Here is an 18,703-nt window from a genome sequence, read left to right on the forward strand (position 1 = left end):
TTGTTTTCCACATCATTCAATTATTAAATATTATTGGCGAATTTGGCAATTTCACCACTGCAAAAGGAGCAAAAAAAAAAAACAGCCTTGGCCACTAGGGTTCAAGTGGACAGTTCATTTTAATGTTTATAGTCTAGAACTAGATGGTTGGCGGCGCCACCTCATCACGGCGAAGACGGAGGTTTTTGTTGTTTGAAGCAAGCAGATCCATCCGTTGTCATTTTTGGGCTGGTCTTTTTGCTATTCTGAAAGACAATGCGTGTGAGTGTATATAGCGTATTTGACGTTTATGCTCTGGTTGCTCCTCAAGTGGCGAAAAGGTCACTTACCGGTGCACTTCAGTTGGCAAGAGAAGAGTTTGGACTGGCGAGAGAATGTGAGAAAGACAACAGTCTTGAATTCACTCTTCCCAAATTATATTTCCTATTTCTGCTGTTTCTTTTTTTTCTCACCTTGCTTCTTTTCGGGCTTCTGCGAACTTGTTTCGCAAGAGGAACGCGGCCACGGCGTCAGCAACCTTCAACCAATCATGACCAATTTAATTAGCAATATTTCATGCAAGAGATTAAAAACCAGCAATAACATTCGCCTATACGAACATATAGATGCACCCAAGTTTTAAAATAAGTTTAGAGTGCAATAATAGGCTTCCCTCGATATGTCAAAATTTCTTAAGACGACTATTCACATGAAAGCTATTTCTTTTCACGCTGCTTACTTTTTCTGGTTGGTCTTCTTGCACTGCATGACCACAAGGTGGCAGCACCTGCATCATGAATTTACCTGCAGACAGAGCCCCAAACAAGGGTGGGAGGTAACCAAGTACAAATACTTTACTGTTACTGTATTTATGTGGGTTAAGTGGTACTGTATCTGTATTTTACGGGTTTATTGTTCAAACCCAATACACTATCTCCTATGTACTTTGTCGAAATAGTCTTGTTACTCCCCCCCCCCCCCCCCCCCGCAGTTGACAATGCGACTTAAAAGGACGCTAATAGAGCGAAATTCTTTGAAGCTGTGATTTAACGTTTGTAGAGAAGGCGCGCTCGATTTGTTACCTGTCCGTTTCCGGTAAGGAACCTCTGCAATTTTGTGCCTACAAATTATGTCACGCGCACGTTATACTTATTTTGGCTACCTTGATTCTTAATGTTTTTTCATGATCAGGATTCGTATCAGGCTTCTTCATTTGAATCAGGTGTGTCAGAAAAGGGAAACATCTAAAACATGCAGGACAGGTGGCCTCGAAGACCGGAATTGGTAACCCCTGCCATAAGAATTCAAAGTTGCATTTTTTTTTTCCAAGGAGGAAAACGTTTTAAAGGGGGGAAAAAATCGTAACTACGCCGAAAAACAAATTGTGTCAGGATAAGAGTTGTTGTTGTATTTTGCCAATATAATTTTAATTTTAGGATATGAATGTCAAAGTTGAACAAGTGAATTTCAAAGTGACAACCTGATCCTCACGACTCGTATGCAAATATTCTTGCACCCCCCCCCCCCCCCCCCTTGACACCTGTTAGTCTACATTCCAGGTGAAGCAATTAGCATTTTCACATTGTGTCTAGCATGGCACGCAGGAAGGCGTGGCTCACCCTGCATCTGACCGATGGTCAGGTCTCGGTCCAGTCGGTCAATTCCTGCCAACAGCAGAAGTTTGGGCAGGTTGCAGGCCAAAAAAAGGTTGGAGGTTCCCCGAAACCAGCCGTCCCAGTACTTCTCCGACTTGGACAGATCTATACGCCATTTGTAGACACCCTATAGACAACCACGCCAAAGGATAGTCACCTTAGTGATGTTTTGGTCTCATGATGTCAACATGTGAATACACCGCAAACGTGTTAAAAAAAAAAAAAAGTACTGAAATTTCACCCCAAAAGCCCACCGTCTTTTTTGTGTGTGTGTATTGTACGTCAGACAGAAGCATGAATGTCTTTATACCTGGCCTTCGTCGTCACAGTGGCCGGTGCCTGTGTTTTCCTCATTGTTGACGTAGCTTCGATCGTAGAACTCCTCATTCCGGTCCTCTACCGCGTCATCCCTTGCCGGTCCGGCCCGCTCCAGGACGTCATCTTCCTCGGTCTCACACCTGAGACACAATCACAAACTTGCGTTCAACCAGCAGCAGAGTCACGCAACTCTCCTGACCAATCAAAACCAAACCAACCTTTTGATCTGTCCAACCATTGACACTCTGGCAGATTCCAGGTTACGTATTTGTCCGCTTTTGACGCTGACAGAGAATGAAACAGAAAGGTCACAATGGAGACGGGGTCTTTAACCCTAATTAGTTCAACTGCAGCTCACCTCCACTCTATGGCGTGGTCCAAAGACTTGAAGGACTTGGGTCTCCCCTTCAGGAAGTTCTGCATACTATGAAGCGCCTCCATCGCACTTCCTACCACGTCCGTTGCAGGATGGTCAAATTGCCGACGAGCGCACGGAGAACGTTCATCGTGGTAATACGTTTCAAACAGAGCCACACACAATAAGCGAAAGGCCATCTAAAAATGCCGCTTCAATTTTTGGGTTTTAATATGGGTAAAACTGCAACTACAAACCAAATCTGTGGTATAGGTGAACAATATTAAGCAAGTCGTTCAAAGTCCTCACCCTCCACGACGTCGATGGCCACAAGTCCAACGGCGGTGGGCATCAGCGCATTGCTGGCCACGTGCACGGCGATGGCGCCGCCAACACCGTGACCAATCAGGACCACCGGAGGAGGGATCTCGCCGTGGCAGGCCTGGACCACGTTTGCTACGTCGCTGCGAGCGGCATAGGATGTTGAGTCAGCATCTGGTTAGCGGAGCGGCTGCTTTGCTAGCAAGCACTTACGTGGGTTGGAATAGTTTGAGATTTAATTTTAGTGTCATTTTGACTTTTTTTTTTTCCCAAATTTAGTTAGTTTAAATTCAAGTCAAGTACAACTTTATTGTCAAATGCGCTGTATGTGCAACATAATTAATTAGTTTTTAAAATGATTAATTCGTTAATTAGAAATTAGTTTTTGAGCAGGCTTGTGTGTTTTATTGCCTCCTGTTGAATACTTTGTTTTAGAATTAGTTTTGGTTTTTTTATGTTGGAGATAGTTGCTGGATGAAAATTTAAAAAATTGCAACTATGTATTGTGCAATTAAAAATGAAATATTTTAAACCTGTATTAACGTCGAACAACTATATTAACACCTTCGCTGCTTTGCCCACGATCCCTCTCCCTTCCTCTATTATGGTGCACCTGCAGAATGGGATATGGTGGCGCTCTGATGTCTGATAAGAAAACCTTTATTTGTCTCACAATGAAGAAATTCGCAACTTACAGCAGCAAAATTTGCTGGAAAGAAAGTAGCGAAAAATGCAGTATTTGCATGCACAAAATAAAATTTAAAAAATGAATTGTGCACAGTATATACAATATAAAATATAAAATACAAGCATATATGCAACTGCATATGTCAGCCTGTAATGACTCTCAACTAGCAGATGAACAACCGCCAACAAATTAAATACAGATCGTGTGTAACAGTTTGCAGACTTTGAAGTACAATAAGTACATAAAACTTTCTAAACGTCAGAATATACGACACAACCATTCCTAAGACATGCCAGATGGGCTTTGTTTTTAATCTCTTTTTCTTATCTTTGGCTCAGAGTGTGAGCCGATAAGGGCGGGCCTGGTGGTTGTCCATTGTGATGTCACCAAAAATGAAAAAGAAATAAAAGGAACATTTCAGATGAAAGCTCAAGGGGTTGTTTCATCTTGACAATTGGCTCAAGTCAGACTTTTCAACGTCTTACGAGCGTTGAAAAGTCGTTTGAGGAGTGCCAGGACGGGAGTTGTCGATCGCAACTCTTGGATGAATGTGCATTCTGTTTCCGCACATGGGAACAAAGCGACGAGGGCATTTCAGTACCATCGGTTGGTATATTGTTTGAAATGAAAAAAGGAAAGCACTTGTTACGTAGCATCATGGGCTGAGTAACAAAATAGGCCAGAGCAACAATGCGCCATCATCAACCAGCGCCAGTCAATTTGACAGTGCTTGCCCGATGGTGTCGTTTCTAGGTAACACGCAGGTAAGTGAACTTCAATTCCTAAATGACTGTCTGACATATCTCTCTCCGTACGGCCATCGCAAAACTGCCACAGCTGAAATACATACTTTCAAAATCAAGCCCAAAATGACACGTATGTAATAAATTAACTATGAAACAAAGTGATGTTTTCACTTTGATGTAGAAGTGGAGATTCAGTGGGCTTCTTTCTTCCTTTTTTTTTTTTTTTAAAAACACTTTTAGCTTTGCGTTTTATTGAATTGACAAAAATGGTTTTTCTAATCTTTATTTTCAGTACAGTGGTACCGCTACTCACGAAATTAATTGGTTCTGGAAGAAATGTCTTAACTAGAAAATGTTAGTCGAGACGCATTTTTCATATAAATGCCCTCATCCGTTCCAAGCCCCCCCAAAATTCAGACATAAATGCTTTCTAAAGCATAAACATGCATTAAAATATGTAACAAATACATGTGACAATTAGATTATTGCACAATAAATGAGAGTTGTGCATAATATGAAAAAACAAAAATAAAGAAAAACGATGGTTATTTAACTTTGAACTGCATCCTCATCGTCTTTTGCCCTCTTTAGTCCATGTTGTCTCTCAGAAGTGGTTTTTGCCTGGTGTTTTGTAAAGAACGGATTCAAGGACGTTGGCTTTTGTCGGCTTTTAACAATCGTTCGAAAACGTCCAAGGCAAACATCAGCGTAGTGAACGATCGCCCGACTGGTGAACACATTTTCTGGGTTTTTCACATTTACTTAAAACTATCGGAACGCCTCATGGCCCGAGGGGCGAATGACAAGGACACATATCCATCTATTTATCGATCTACACATATCGACACGTTTGGTCGAGGTCCCTCTTAACCAATGGGATGCCAGGATGATGCCCAGTAGTAGCCAATGGCAGCGCAGCTATGACTGTGTTGCGTTCAGGAAACTCAGAGCTGCGACCAACAGCCCATACAGTACTGCATTTTTACCTTTCGTATCTTCAAATTTCTTTCGTAACTCAAGGCAATGTTTTTCTATTGATGCATTTCGTAACTTGAAAATTTCGTAAGTAGAGGTACCACTGTATTTAGTTGGTTTTCGTGAACTCTAATAACCTCTGTGCTTACCTGGACATTGTTTGAGTAGAGAAGTCATCTGATTGGCGGACCAGAGTGTCACCTTAACAGAAGGTCAAAAATCCACAAATCCACTTCATTAGGACTGGGGTCACTGAATCTTTTTACAATTCAATCGATCAACACTTTGATGATTCAAATATTGTAATGACGCAAAAAAAAATGGATTTGGCATCATTCCGGCATTGTGTGTGGCAATGTCGTGGGACTCACCGTGCCCCCTGAGGTCCATGGCGAGCACCTGGCAGCCCACTCTGGCAGCAATGGCCGTCTGCAACGCACAAAAGAGTCGGCCGCGTCCTATGGCGAGCCCTCGCACCATTTATTCCATATCATACTTTTCACCGAGCGGTCTATTTGCATCTTAGCACCCAAGTAAATGAATGTCTCACTTGTAATGTTTTCCCCCACTCCTGTACATTTCCGCGCACAAGTAAAACAACTACGTGAGGCAAAACTGGTCTAAGTTGGCACCTACTTCCGAATACCAATGAAGTGTTATATGTTTAGACCAGTAATTGTGTAAGTGTGCAACAACATGGACGACCAGGCACATGAGTAGGATATGGAATAAACGTTGGCTCATCTTCCCGGAGCGGCCTGCGGATACACTCACGGTAAAAAGGGCCCAGGACAGGGCCGAGTGTCCCCCTCCATGCAGAAGAACCAGCAAGGGGCCTTCACGTCCCGCTTTGTAAACCCTGAAGACGTCTCGGCTATCGGTCTGACCCACGCTCACGTCCTCCATTTGCTCAAAATATTCCTGCCACGACACGGGCGAGTAGTCCAGTTTCTGGCCCACGTTGCTAGTCGACATGTAGGAACACACAAAGCGACACAGCATCTTGAGAGATTCAAGCCGTCGTCAGGCCGAGTCTTTGCTTTGACTTACAAGGAGAAACTTGAGACTTGTTGGCGGTGAACTCAACTCACTTAACAAGCAGCAGTTGGGCAGATAGTATATAAGTCTACAATTATACTGACTCGAGTGGTCAAGGCAGGTGCACTAGGAGGAGCAGCACAATGAATTGGGTTGCGGCATTAACTCATGAAGCACAAACTGTTGACATTCTATTTCATTGTTATGATTCCATGTTTCGATCGGGTAAACAATTACAGAGGATTAGCTTTGCTTACGAAAAATTCCGAGCGCAGTCACTGAACAATTTAAATTTGGATCTCAAGGCACCCGCTGGATCTTTTCAGATTTCTGGAAAAGTGACTTACTGCTCCTTGTCAAAGTTCTCCTCCCACATGTTGGCTTCTCAGCGGCTGTAGTGGTACCAGGCCTTTCCCCTCAAACGTCGTTTTGCGACGTCCAGCAGAAGGACGACATCCATCCAACGAATAAGGAGACGCCCCCGTGAGCAAGGATATGCGCGGCAGAACAATGATGAGTCAGCTGGTCGTGTCAGGCGACATCTTGGCAGCGGTGGCCCATTGGCTGACGGTGACAGGAGTGGGCCTGCAAGTTGACACACTTAACTTTTTCAGTTATGTCATTTGCACTTGCGTGTATAAGTTGGCCTAATTTGTAAGCCATTTACCATTCTCTTCAGAAAACATGACTTGGCCGCCATTTTTTGGAGTCTTAATGGAATTCAAACGAAAGCGTTTCAGGACAATCCATCCACAAGATTCATGTCCAAGTATGTTTTACTGCTCCATTGTGGTCACTTTTGGCCAATTGAAACCCATGAAACTCACTTCACAAATCAACAGCAGTTTGGCAAATAGTGAACAATTTCAAAATCTGTTTGTCACCGATTACACAAATGATTTGAAACAACTGGACAACTTGGTCTTATGAACAGGAAGACCAAGAAAATACCCTGACGTGAACTGTCAGCATCAGCTGTGGCAATTTTACAAGTCTTTAGACCAGAGATGTCTAAACTACGGCCCGGGAGTCATTTGCAGCCCACCATCCATTTTTCAGCGGCCCGCAACAAACAAATATATATGCTAAAAATGACATTTGACATGGGCCGCAAGCTTAGTTAAAAAAGGTGAAGGTGGGCAAAGTGAGAAAGGAGGATGTACTGAAGAACTTTTGTATATCATCGAAGATACAAATGAACCATTTATGATTAAAAGAATAATTTATCTTCTTGGAATGTAGTGAATAGATAATATATGATAAGATCATTCCATTTCAGAGGCAAAAATAGTTTCTTCCATTTTGTGCTCTATGGCTAATTTTTGAAGCTATCACAGTCATGATCCACAAGTCATTGAAAATTTGTAACGCTACTACAGTTTTTCTCAGTGAAGGAATTATGTTCGTTTAAGCTATTGATTAAAGGCTAAAAAAATTTAAAATTAAAAAAATGCCTGAGGATTCAAAATCCCAACCAACGGCATCATTAAACAGCAACTCCAGCATCAGCACCTGTGTTCCACTTTCAGTTGGAAGTGACACATGCACAGAAGTAGCAAACATTCCCCTCAGGTGTGAATGACAGACAGTAACCTAGTAACCAGCAGAGGAAGACTCCGTCCTCAACTATCAGTTGAGAAAAAAAAAATATCCCATCAATTTCCTTCCACTTATCTGGGGTCACGGGGCAGCAGCTTTATGGGGGAAGCCCACACTTCCCTCTTTGCAACCACTTGATCAATTCTTTTTTTTTTTGTCTGTCATTGGAAGGGAATACCGAGGTTAATTCACTTGCAGAAATGAAACTTCCTACTCATGGCACAGCTTCACTTTCAATTTGACACTCTCTCTCAATTCTTCAAAAATTAAGACAGTCAACTTCAACTCTCAACCCAACTCAACTTTATTTATGGAGCACTTTATAAACAACCATCACTGCATAAAAAGTGCTACACATGGAGTTAAAAAAAATTTTGCCAAAACAAAAATAGTTTAAACAATAATATCGAAAGCAGTAAATATCATAAAAGACACCAAAAATGCTGATCTCATTTTTAGTCAAAAGCCATAGAATAAAAAAGTGTTTCAACTTTTAAAAATGGACAGGGAGGGGACTTTCCTAGCGCTTAGCGGGGGGTCATTCCAAAGGGAGGGACTGACAACAAAGCAGTTTTAATATCCTCAGAGTCCTTGGTACCTCTACGTGTATCTGGTTCACAGATTTGAAGGACCGGGCGCAGATGCGGGTGGAGGTGGAAGAACTCAGAGAAGGAAAGTTGGGTGAGAACATTTCAAGACTTAAAAACAATTGACCCTTGTGTGGATGAGGCGGATCAGAAAATGGATGGATGGATGGATAAAAAACACCAATTTGCTGGTCCAATTTAAAACCAATGTCCAATTTACAAACCAAATTAGAGATTATTGTCTTTAGATGAGGTACAGGGTGCCCAGGTCAACAGAGTGGGGCGTATCAGGACCTCTGAGACCAAACGCCATAACATAAGTTTTCTTCTCATTATAATAATACTTAAAATAAATTGTGCCATCAAGGCCTTGATTTTTTTCTAGACAAAAGTGGCCTTAATGAGAAAGCGTTCTTATTTGCTCAGCGAAATATTGATCTGACTGTCAATTACAGAAGCAGTGAAAGGAATGCTATACTATGCTTTAAGATGGAAGGCAGGGGCAGCAAATAGAAATGGAAACAGGGGCCCCAAAACTGAACCCTGTGGAACGCCACACAACAGCGGGGCAGATGCAGCAGAATCACATCGCCACATTCAGAACCAAAACAAGAGCACTGTGTGCTAGGATGACCTTCACACACAGCAGAAGATGCGGCAAACAACTGCCATTCTCAAAATTTGTTACTGTAACTTATTCTTCCTCAGGGTGTCATGGATTGGAATTCTGTTACTTTTTTTTCATGTGCAGAAAATGAGCAAGATGTGCACATTGTATCTTGATGAAGCATGGGTCACACCTTCAGTTATAAAAGCGGGCTGCGCACCACAGTAAAAACTCCCATTGATGTGAACAGCACACACGTGCAATCTCTCCTGCAGTGCAGCAGTGCAGTACGGCTTTCCTTGGATGCCAGCCAGAGGCTGATTGTTGCCGCACCACGGTAAGCGATCCGTTTTTTTCTTCTTGTCTACTATTTACAAAATGAATAGAACGTGTGTTCTAAGTTTAAAAATGAGCGGTAACAGTAGTTGAGTGAAATGAAGCAGGTCAAGGGTCAAAGCTAGTCAAATAAAGTGAGCTTTGAAAAGGTCTTCGAAGTAACTCCTCTGCCATGTTCAAGGACTGCGATATCAACACGCTGTCGATTGATTGCTCAAGCACGCACTCTTGACTCAGCTTTGGGAAGTCGAGCACTACAACCGGAGGGATGGAGATCAGTCATCCCCAAAGGGGAAATGAGAAAGAACGTGATTATTGGTGTTTCACTTGACACTAAAGTATAATACACAAACAGCGATGACCGAAGCCGATAGAGAAAACAAACGATTACTGTGCCATCTCATAAAGAGCCAACTTCAAAGCCGACGCTACGCTAACGTCAACGTTTCATGGCGGGGCACCCAGAAAACTTTTGCTTTATTCCAAGCTATTTTGAACGTGAAGGAAGGTGCTCTTGCGCTGCTGCTGCTAAATTGGTCGGTTGCAGTTAGCCTTCCTCCTTCACTATTTTCGTGACTGTGACGAATGAAGATGTACCCTAGCTGTCAGAAATGAAATGTTTGTTTTGCACTTTGTAGGAGGGTGAGCGAGGCATGATGGAAGTGCAGCAGACTAACGCAGTCAAGAGCCAGGTACCTTATTCCAAAGCCGCAACATTAAGAAGTAAGCTTCGAGTCTGCATTTTCTGTGCTTTTTGGTTTTCAGTGTGCAGGTACGCCGAAACAAGGTGCCACGGTCAGCTTCCACGATATACACTACAAGGTGACACAGACCGCAGGATGTCTGTGCTGGAGGAAGACCACCACCAAAGAGATCCTCATTGACCTCAAGTGAGAAACTCTTTTGATCGTGGAAGCAACCATTTGTGTACGTGCTGGAGGAGCAGGAAGGAAGCGCGCTTTGTCCGACACATACAACAATGAGCTGGGCGTAAAAAATAAATAAATAAACACAACACCACATGAATTGTTCCAAAAGAAGCAGACATGGTGTAGACCGCCCAAAATGTCTGCCATTTTTCCACATTCCATGCATCAATCAAACCCTGGACCTCTGCACCGTGAGACAGACGTGCTCACCAGCCGTCCGCCGTGCCGCCCTCGTCATTTCTGAATGAAAAAATGTCATGGATTCGCAATCCCTTAACGGAAGCGCCATGAATCTCGTGTCTGAACAAAGGCCGCACCTGATGTGTTTGTATCTTCAGTGTTTTACTGTCCAGCCCAGGTAATCATTGACTAATTCGAGCTGAAGGTGAAGGCCGGGTCAAGTCAACGAACACGTGTTTACAGCTCATTCAACTACGCTCAATTTCTCTGCTCGTTTTGAAATCATGGTCTGAGGTCTTCAAAAAGACTTGCAAAGATGTGCTCCCCCTCCACAGTGGGATCATGAAGCCTGGCCTCAACGCCATCATGGGAGCAACTGGCAGTGGAAAGTCATCGTGAGTGCCATATAAAAACAAACAAAACGCAAAATAATCAACATGTGACGTCACATTTGTTTTGCGGGTTGAAGGTTCCTGGATGTTTTGGCCGCCAGGAAGGATCCTGCAGGTCTGTCAGGTGAAGTCCTCATTGATGGCGCCTCTCAGCCGCCCGACTTTAAATGTCTGTCGGGATACGTGGTGCAGGTGAGCCACTTTGCTCCAAGGCGATACAAACATTAACATGAAATAATTGAGTTTCAGGGGCCCGTGCTCAGCACTGATGCCTCATGTTTGAGACTGTCCCTTGAAAAAAAACAACAACCCACCACCGTTGGCTCTATCCTCAAATTCATACACTACAAATGGAAATCCAATGCACGCAGCACTTTCGCTTTAGGTGTAAAGTGGCACACAAACTTCTGGTGGGCATATGAACCCTTCCTGACGACGTGGGACATAACCAGAACAAAAAAAAAAATGATTCAGAGAAGGGCGTCTTACTTGTAAAGATCCTTCAGACTGGAACGAAGAAAATAAGCTTCTTAAAAACACTTGTGGCGCAACTTTGAACTTCATGCCAGTGCTTTCAGCTATAGCACCTAAATCTATACTCGAAGGCAAAGACAGTCGCAAAAATAGGCTCTTTTTCAACAGGTTGTTCTCAGAAACGCAAATAGGAGGTCAACAGTATCCAAAATATGAGGAAAATAGGCAAGGTCAATCAATAAAAAGGGTCTAAGCTTACTTTGAGTCAGTTGAATTGGTGGGAATATTGGCAGTTGCTCAGATTGGTATGGGTGGGCTTTAGGAGCTTCTACGTCCTCACGTCATGTATGTTGTCTGTCTGTCTGTATATGCACACACAAGTTACGATTATGTTAGACTTCCACGAAAAAGACGGACGCCAATCGCAATGGGTTATCCGTTAAAATATAAAAGCGTTTTGTCTTCTGTGACAGGATGACGTGGTGATGGGAACACTGACAGTCAGAGAAAACTTCAGCTTCTCGGCGGCACTCCGTCTCCAATCCAGTGTTTCCCGGGCCGTCAAGGAGCAGAAAGTGGTCCAACTGATCCAGGAGCTTGGACTGAGCCGCGTGGCCGACTCTCGGGTGAGGCGCGGCGCGGAATCACAGGGAGACGCGGGTGTCGGCCCCGAGTACTAACATCGGCATCAATGGGACAGGTGGGCACCCAGCTGATTCGCGGCATCTCCGGTGGCGAGCGGAAGCGCACCAACATCGGCATGGAGCTCATCATCGACCCGCCCGTTCTATTCCTGGATGAACCCACGACCGGGTTGGATGCCAGCACCGCCAACTCCGTGCTGACGCTGCTCAAAAGGTGCCTCCTCACACCCCAACAAAAAGCAAGTCAAGTCAATTTGATTCATAGAGCACCAAATGACAAAAGTACTTCAAGGTACTCTACACACGGAGCAGCTCAAGAACCCATCCATCCATTTTCTGAACCGCTTTATCCTCACAAAGGTCGCGGGGTGTGCTGGAGCCTATCGCAGCTGTCCTTGGGCAGTCGGCGGGGCATACCCCGAACCGATTGCAAGCCAATCGCAGGAAACACATAGACGACCAACCCACTATCCGCGCTCACACTCACGCCTAGGGACAATTTTGAGTGTTGCATTAACCCACCATGCAGGTTTTTGGAATGTGGGAGGAGACCAGAGTACCCGGAGAAAACCCACGCCGGCCTGCGGAGAACATGCAAACTCCACACAGGAAGGCCGGAGCCGGGATCGAACCCACGACCTCTGCACTGTGAGGTCGATGCGCTAACCACTGGCCCACCGGGCCGCCCAGATCAAGAACCACAATCCTCAAATACTGTATAAAAGAAAACCACTTGAGTAAGCATTTGCCACAGTGGGAAAGATACCGGGCTGAGTTGTAAATAATTCGACCCTCCAGTTTGTTTGAGATAGAGAGACAGACTCGCCACTAGAGGTTTAGTGGGTAGTGAAAAAGAGCGACCACAGCAATGACGGCGCAGCAACACCGATATCAACAACAGTCATAACCCAGTTGTGAACACCTGTCGCGCTGTATTTATTTTTTCCTCCAGGATGGCAAACAGCGGGCGCACCATCATCCTGTCCATCCATCAACCTCGCTACTCCATCTACCGCCTCTTCGACAGCCTCACCCTGCTCGTCAATGGCAGACAGGTCACTTCCGCCACGAGGTGCATCGTGCTTGAGTGAGACTTTTTACATTGTTCAACTACTCACTCAGGTGTACCATGGCCCGGCACACAGCGCACTGGACTACTTTTCGGAAATCGGTAGGAAGAGGACCGCTCTTAGCCGAGTAGCTTCACTGAGGCCTCACGTCCACACTTGCTTGCTCAGGGTACGTCTGCGAGCCTCACAACAACCCTGCCGACTTCTTCCTGGACATAATCAATGGCGACTCCGCCGCAATTGCCGTGGACGGAGAAGGTGTGTTTTGCGAGGGGATGATCTGTGCTCAATTTCATTTCACGGCTTCTAATCCTACTTCCAGATGCGGACTCTGTGTTGAAATCCAGGCAGGGAATCGAGGACAAACTGGTGGAGGAATACAGAACCTGTTCTGACTTCAAGCGGACCAAAGCCGAGCTGGGTAGGGACAAAAACGTCACAGCAAAGACACAAAAAAGAAGAAGAAACAGAAACAGGGCCTCACTGTCTTCCATCAGAGAGAATTATCCAAGGTAAGAAGACGAGACAGTCAACTCCCTCCAGAACCATCACCTACAATACCGGCTTCCTGACGCAGTTCCGCTGGGTTCTTAAGAGGACATTCCGCAACCTCCTGCTCAACCCGCAGACCTCCATCGCTCAGGTGAGAGGCCCGAAATCAGACCCCACACGCTGCCGCCGTCCTCATCATATGACTACTCAATAGCTTCATCTAGTGGGAATGAGAAGAACTGCGGCTCAGGCACTTGTCATTTAGGTCGCAGTTACGTTGTTCCTGGCTCTGGTCGTCGGAGCCATTTTCTTCAACGTCCAGGAAGACCAGAGCGGGATCCAAAACAGGTGATCGTCATCTTCATTTGCTTTGGGCTAAACCCTCTTCAGGGATCACAATCGTCCTCTTCCATCTCTTCCGGTCATTCTGCATCTTCTGCTCGAGCTTCCAACTATGGGCAAGTCTTGTCTCCACTCATCGTATGTCCGAACCATTTCAGTCTGGCGCCTTGTGCTTTGTCTCCACACCCTCCAGTCTGTGCTGTCCCTCCGATAAAACTCATTCTTGATCCCGTCCGTCGTCGTCACTCCCAAATGTATCGCAACCCAGCCACCTCCGGCACCATCTTCTTCTCATTGCTTACCGTCTCCCAAAAAGACAGCTGGATTTCACAACCTTCCAATAAAGCTTTCCTTTCACTTTAGCTGGCGCTCTTCTGTCACACTTGCCTCTACCCATCGCTTCTGCCCCACCCATTGTCTTTTCTTCATCTTTCTTCCACTCTCCCAATCGCTGAAAGAAATAGCAACAAGTCACAGGTCAACCATTGGACACAAGTATCCCATTGTTGCAACGCTTCCAGATTCGGCGCTCTCTTCTTCATCACCGTCAACCAGTGTTTCAGCTCCCTGTCTTCGGCCGAGCTCTTCATCGCGGAGAGGAAACTCTTCATGTACGTTTGATGCAGAAAGAAAAACTAAACATGTCGATACGTGAAAAACTGGCCCTCGTGACGCTTTCGCTCTCTGGCTTCGCAGTCACGAGTACATCAGCGGCTACTACAGAGTGTCCGTCTACTTCCTGTCCAAGATCCTGTCCGACATCCTCACGTTGAGGACCATCCCCGCAATTGTGTTCAGCTGTGTGGCCTACTTCATGATCGGTGGGTAGTAGTCATCACCCAAAATTTCGGGCTTTGCTCCTCTTTTTGGTCTCAGTATGTCCAGAATGTACACCAGCGGTACTTTGGTTTACGTATGCTTTCCAGTTACGAGCCATCGCTTGAATTTGCCCCTGAATCAAAATCCTGCGCCAACGTACCACTGTCGTAGATCAAGCACTTGTGTATGAATTGGGTGCAGGACTGAAGCCGACGGCAGAGGCGTTCTTCCTCTTCATGTTCACCGTGACTCTGGTGGCGTACACCGCCACCGCCATGGCGCTGGCCATCTCCGCCGACCAGACAGTGGTGGCCATCGCCAACATCTTCATGACCATCGCTTGCGTCTTCATGATGGTGACACTCAACGCCGCCGCTTTCAGTCGTCTTGGAGCACGTCAACGGGCCCAACGGTCGCAATCACGAGTGTTTCGTTTCAGATCTTTGCAGGCTTGCTGGTCAATCTCCCTTCCATCGTCAGCTGGCTGGCTTGGCTGAAATACTTGAGCATACCACGCTATGGCCTCGGTGTAAGTCAAAACACTCTCCTGTACACCATCTTACCATGTGTGTTTGATCCTCTTGGCATCCAGGTCAGTTCGTCCACCAAAGTTAAACGTAGGCAACTGGACTCTTTTCGGCTGATTGAAACATGTTTTCAGTTCCGAATTTTCGGTATGAAACCCTCACCGCCCTACTTGATGTCTCTGGTGAGAGTTGTTGCTGTTGCCCGCTCTGGTTAGCTCATTAGTGGTCATCTCTCCCATGGTGTGAGACAATCTTTGGGAGGCTTAGGTTTCAAAAAGTGATGGCGTAAAGCTCCTATGCAACCGTTCTAATTTGACAGAAATTATTTCTCAGACCTAGCAGCCGTCTTATCTGTCCAGAATTTGTCTTCAAAGTAACGTCCCTTCTTTTTGAGGTTTGGCTTCCTAATGAGCTAGTGATCGAGCGGTTAGCGCATCGACCTCACAGTGCAGAGGTTGTGGGTTCAATCCCTGCTCCGGCTTTCCTGTGTGGAGTTTGCATGTTCTCCCCAGGACTGCGTGGGTTTTCTCCGGGTACTCCAGTTTCCTCCCACATTCCAAAAACATGCATGGCAGCATCATGGAGCACTCTATAAATTGTCCCTAGGTGTGAATGTGAGCGCGAATGGTTGTTCATCTCTGTGTGCCCTGCGATTGGCTGGTGACCGGCTCAGGGTGTCCCCCGCCTACTGCCCGAAGACAGCTGGGATAGGCTTCAGCACACCCGTGACCCTTGTGAGGATAAAAGCGGATCGGAAGTGGGATGGATGGATGGATGGATGGATGGATGGATGGATGGATGGCTTCCTAATGACTTTGTCGAGGGGTCACTTGGGCTCTCCAATGTCCATGTGACTGACATCTTCACTATACTGCACACCATAAAGAACATTGCTGAAGCTAGATCTCGGGATTTTGTCTTTGGGGTGAACACGCTTTTGTCCCAGAGCACTTCCAAAGCAGCAGCATTGGAAGTGCATTGGTTTGTCGTATTTTGAAAATAGTCCTTTTGGATGGAAAAGTGAAACATCTTCAACAACAAAGACTCCAGTTGCCGCCATTTAACTTTTGGAGAACACCTATTGCAAGCGCAAACAAAAACCTTTGCGGGTCTCCAGGCTTTGCAGGTGAACGAGTTCTATGGGTTGGACTTCTGCCGCGGCCTAAACAGCAGCATTGTGCCACCGGGGACAATGTAAGAACCGCTTAAGTGTTAACAAGTCTCGTGTAGCGAATGCAATTTTTCAAAATTCTAGCATGTGAATGTTCAATAAATGATGCGGAACTCGGGTTAAAAAATTGGGATGGACAGCGTCGGATTGCAGTATGTCTCAATTAATTTCGGAGTCTTGAAATGGAAAATTTGGAATTCTGGGGGAAAATGGGAATTCTGGATTGTGATAATTCCCAAGATGTACTGAATGGGCAGAACATTTTGAAAGTGAAACGGGTGTATCAATTAATGTGGAAAGATTACATACATTTCTAAAACGTCCCTGTTAATTTGGGAGTTGTGTCACACAAAATATATATTGAAGAATGTGTGTATTTTGGAAATGTGGTACATTGCATCCATTTTGTCCTGAATGAGCTCAATATTTAGAAGCTGTAATGGCTTGATTAGAGCCTTTGTTTCATAACGAGTAAGGCTAGTAAAATCCACATTCAACATCCACGAAGAAGCTATACCAACACACACCCCTAACAATGGAAAGGTTTGCATGACTTACTTTTAGTTGACTTCATTCCCCCAATGACCATCAAAAATACAATTGCGATCATAACTCACGAAATTAGCCCACGGCAGGGATGGGCAAAATTTAGCTTGACAAAACTTCGAACAAGCGCACCTGCTCCAATCAATAGAACATGTTGATGAGCAAAAGAAACGACCACTAGGTGGTGCCATTGCTCATCCCAAATTTGGTTGGCTCCAAGCAAAATTTAAACTCCAACGGTTTGAATTCCGTGAATACATCGTGAAGCGTCATATAAACCAAAAACGCCATCTTTCTTGAGTTCAAGTTGATATATATTATATTGGTATCATCAACAGAACACAAAATCCAAAATGCTTTCCAATCGCTCATTTTACACATTTACGTCGGTTGGTGATGACGTCGTCACAGCATTTACATCAAAGGCTGCACTCAGACGACACCCCAACCAGACCAAAACTTTTTAATACTTGACAGACAAACGCCTGTGCGTACAGCAGCTTTTCAAAGTCTTTTCTCGAAGATCATGAGTAACCTTTGAAGCTGCCGGTTTCCTTCTTCATTCATTTTTTTTTTTTACAAAACATGCATACTCACGTGATGTCACAATTTTCACTCGTTATTGTCTATAAAAAAAAGGCAACCCAGATTTTTGATCAAGCAATTTTCAACACTTGAAATCGGAAAGTCGTACATAAAAATGACAGATGATTTTGGGAACGGACTGTTAATTTGTGAAAAAAAAAGTTGCCCAACAGCGACGAGTTGTAAAAAGATACCATTCATTTCAATTGGATTTTTTTTTTTTTTACAGCAAATATGATATTGTGGAAAAAAGTATTTGAAGAAACGTGAAAAGAGTTGCCAGAGTGTCCTTTCTTTTGGGAATTTGCTCAGTTGCAGGGGTCAGGACTTCCTGGACGAGCAAGGTGTGGAATACTCATCTTGGGGCTTCTGGCAGAACCACATGGCCCTCGGAATCATGACCGTGTGCTTCCTCACCATCGCTTACCTCAAACTGCGCTTCATCAGGAAGTTCACTTAGAGCGGCTTGGACAAAAGCAAATGTTCACACAAGTTCGCGAGGAGTGAACGAAAGGCGACTAAAATGTGTCTCACGGAAATAATATCACTCATCTTATTAATTGCACGTCAACATTCTGTTATTTATGAGCTAATAGTATTAACTAAATTCGTGTTAGTTGAATTTGTAATTGCCTAGATACTGTATATCAATATGAGCAATGAATTTGTATCATTGCTGGATTTCTGAATGTTTATTTTTTTCAGTTTGAAACCATTTGAATTTTTTTTTTAATTTTAGATTTTGTTCAAGAAACAATTGCAAACGTCATTTTTGCTGTATGGTCACGTCAATAAAAAATGTGGGGGTTTTTTCTTTGTCAGTGTCAGCAATCTAGATCACGGTAATCTGCAAAGGTTGAATCGAGTCGCCAGGACTCTTGCTGGTTTTTTTCCCTTGTTTTCCGAAAACATTCAAGCATGTCTTTGACAATTACTGTATTATATTAGGCTTACAATGTATTATTTTTGGGCATTCTGTTGCAATGATGCTCTTTTCCTGCGTACACAAGGAACATCTTGACCTCATGACCTTTTAAAGGTGCTAAAAAGTTGAAATTTGACTTTCCCAGAGGGGTCAGAATTTGTGCGCCCGTGATCGGAAATGCATCATTAAATCGGACCACAGAGATGAACGAAATAACTTTACTCTTCATAAACTATATATTGTTTTTCTTCCTTATTAAAAAAAATACCAATTCATAATTCAGTTGAAATATTTGTTCATGATCAAAACTATGTACGGCAGGCAGTTATATGATTTTGTCATGCACCACTACAGGGAGCTTGAATTTCACTGCTGCGCAAACGAGAAAAACGGTTCAGATTTG

At 44.4% G+C, this 18,703-nt stretch overlaps 2 protein-coding genes across 2 annotated transcripts; one reads left to right on the forward strand and one right to left on the reverse strand.

The window, feature by feature from the left end:
• Positions 1 to 95: 95 nt before the first annotated feature.
• On the reverse strand, positions 96 to 6,587 carry LOC147208984 (protein phosphatase methylesterase 1-like). Its single transcript, XM_086103429.1, has 13 exons — positions 6,423 to 6,587; positions 5,812 to 6,001; positions 5,409 to 5,466; positions 5,187 to 5,238; positions 2,617 to 2,771; positions 2,311 to 2,401; positions 2,171 to 2,236; positions 1,945 to 2,092; positions 1,599 to 1,761; positions 719 to 783; positions 453 to 517; positions 330 to 363; positions 96 to 245 (listed from the first exon to the last, which is right to left on the reverse strand). The coding sequence occupies exons 1-12, from the start codon at positions 6,449 to 6,451 to the stop codon at positions 339 to 341; spliced, it is 1,107 nt and encodes a 368-aa protein (XP_085959555.1). The 5' UTR covers positions 6,452 to 6,587; the 3' UTR covers positions 96 to 245; positions 330 to 338.
• A 1,697-nt stretch (positions 6,588 to 8,284) lies between these two features.
• Positions 8,285 to 18,327, forward strand: abcg2a (ATP-binding cassette, sub-family G (WHITE), member 2a). The gene is made up of 20 exons (XM_086103438.1): positions 8,285 to 8,355; positions 9,144 to 9,205; positions 9,843 to 9,896; positions 9,970 to 10,094; positions 10,649 to 10,708; positions 10,783 to 10,897; positions 11,653 to 11,805; positions 11,880 to 12,037; positions 12,776 to 12,878; positions 12,946 to 12,994; positions 13,062 to 13,151; positions 13,216 to 13,314; positions 13,391 to 13,536; positions 13,651 to 13,733; positions 14,249 to 14,338; positions 14,424 to 14,548; positions 14,748 to 14,902; positions 14,986 to 15,075; positions 16,191 to 16,267; positions 17,688 to 18,327. Exons 1-20 carry the CDS (start codon positions 8,316 to 8,318, stop codon positions 17,833 to 17,835), a joined length of 2,022 nt encoding a protein of 673 aa, XP_085959564.1. The 5' UTR covers positions 8,285 to 8,315; the 3' UTR covers positions 17,836 to 18,327.
• Positions 18,328 to 18,703: the final 376 nt, after the last annotated feature.

The sequence above is a fragment of the Hippocampus guttulatus genome, chromosome 2 (genome assembly GCF_054856545.1).
Source record: "Hippocampus guttulatus isolate MCC_2025c chromosome 2, RoL_Hgut_1.0, whole genome shotgun sequence".
NCBI lineage: Eukaryota > Metazoa > Chordata > Actinopteri > Syngnathiformes > Syngnathidae > Hippocampus > Hippocampus guttulatus.

What these genes read in the sequence shown, in the direction of transcription:
- LOC147208984 (XM_086103429.1), bottom strand. Translation starts at nt 6,451, where the DNA reads ATGTGGGAGGAGAACTTTGACAAGGAGCA. An exon ending in TGTCCTGGGCCCTTTTTACC is followed by an intron (nt 5,467 to 5,811) that starts GTGAGTGTATCC and finishes TGTGCGTTGCAG; the next exon opens with ACGGCCATTGCTGCCAGAGT. An exon ending in ATGGTTGGACAGATCAAAAG is followed by an intron (nt 2,093 to 2,170) that starts GTTGGTTTGGTT and finishes ATTGTGTCTCAG; the next exon opens with GTGTGAGACCGAGGAAGATG.
- abcg2a (XM_086103438.1), top strand. Translation starts at nt 8,316, where the DNA reads ATGCGGGTGGAGGTGGAAGAACTCAGAGAAGGAAAGTTGG. An exon ending in CAGAGCGGGATCCAAAACAG is followed by an intron (nt 13,734 to 14,248) that starts GTGATCGTCATC and finishes CAACGCTTCCAG; the next exon opens with ATTCGGCGCTCTCTTCTTCA. An exon ending in ATTGTGCCACCGGGGACAAT is followed by an intron (nt 16,268 to 17,687) that starts GTAAGAACCGCT and finishes GAATTTGCTCAG; the next exon opens with TTGCAGGGGTCAGGACTTCC.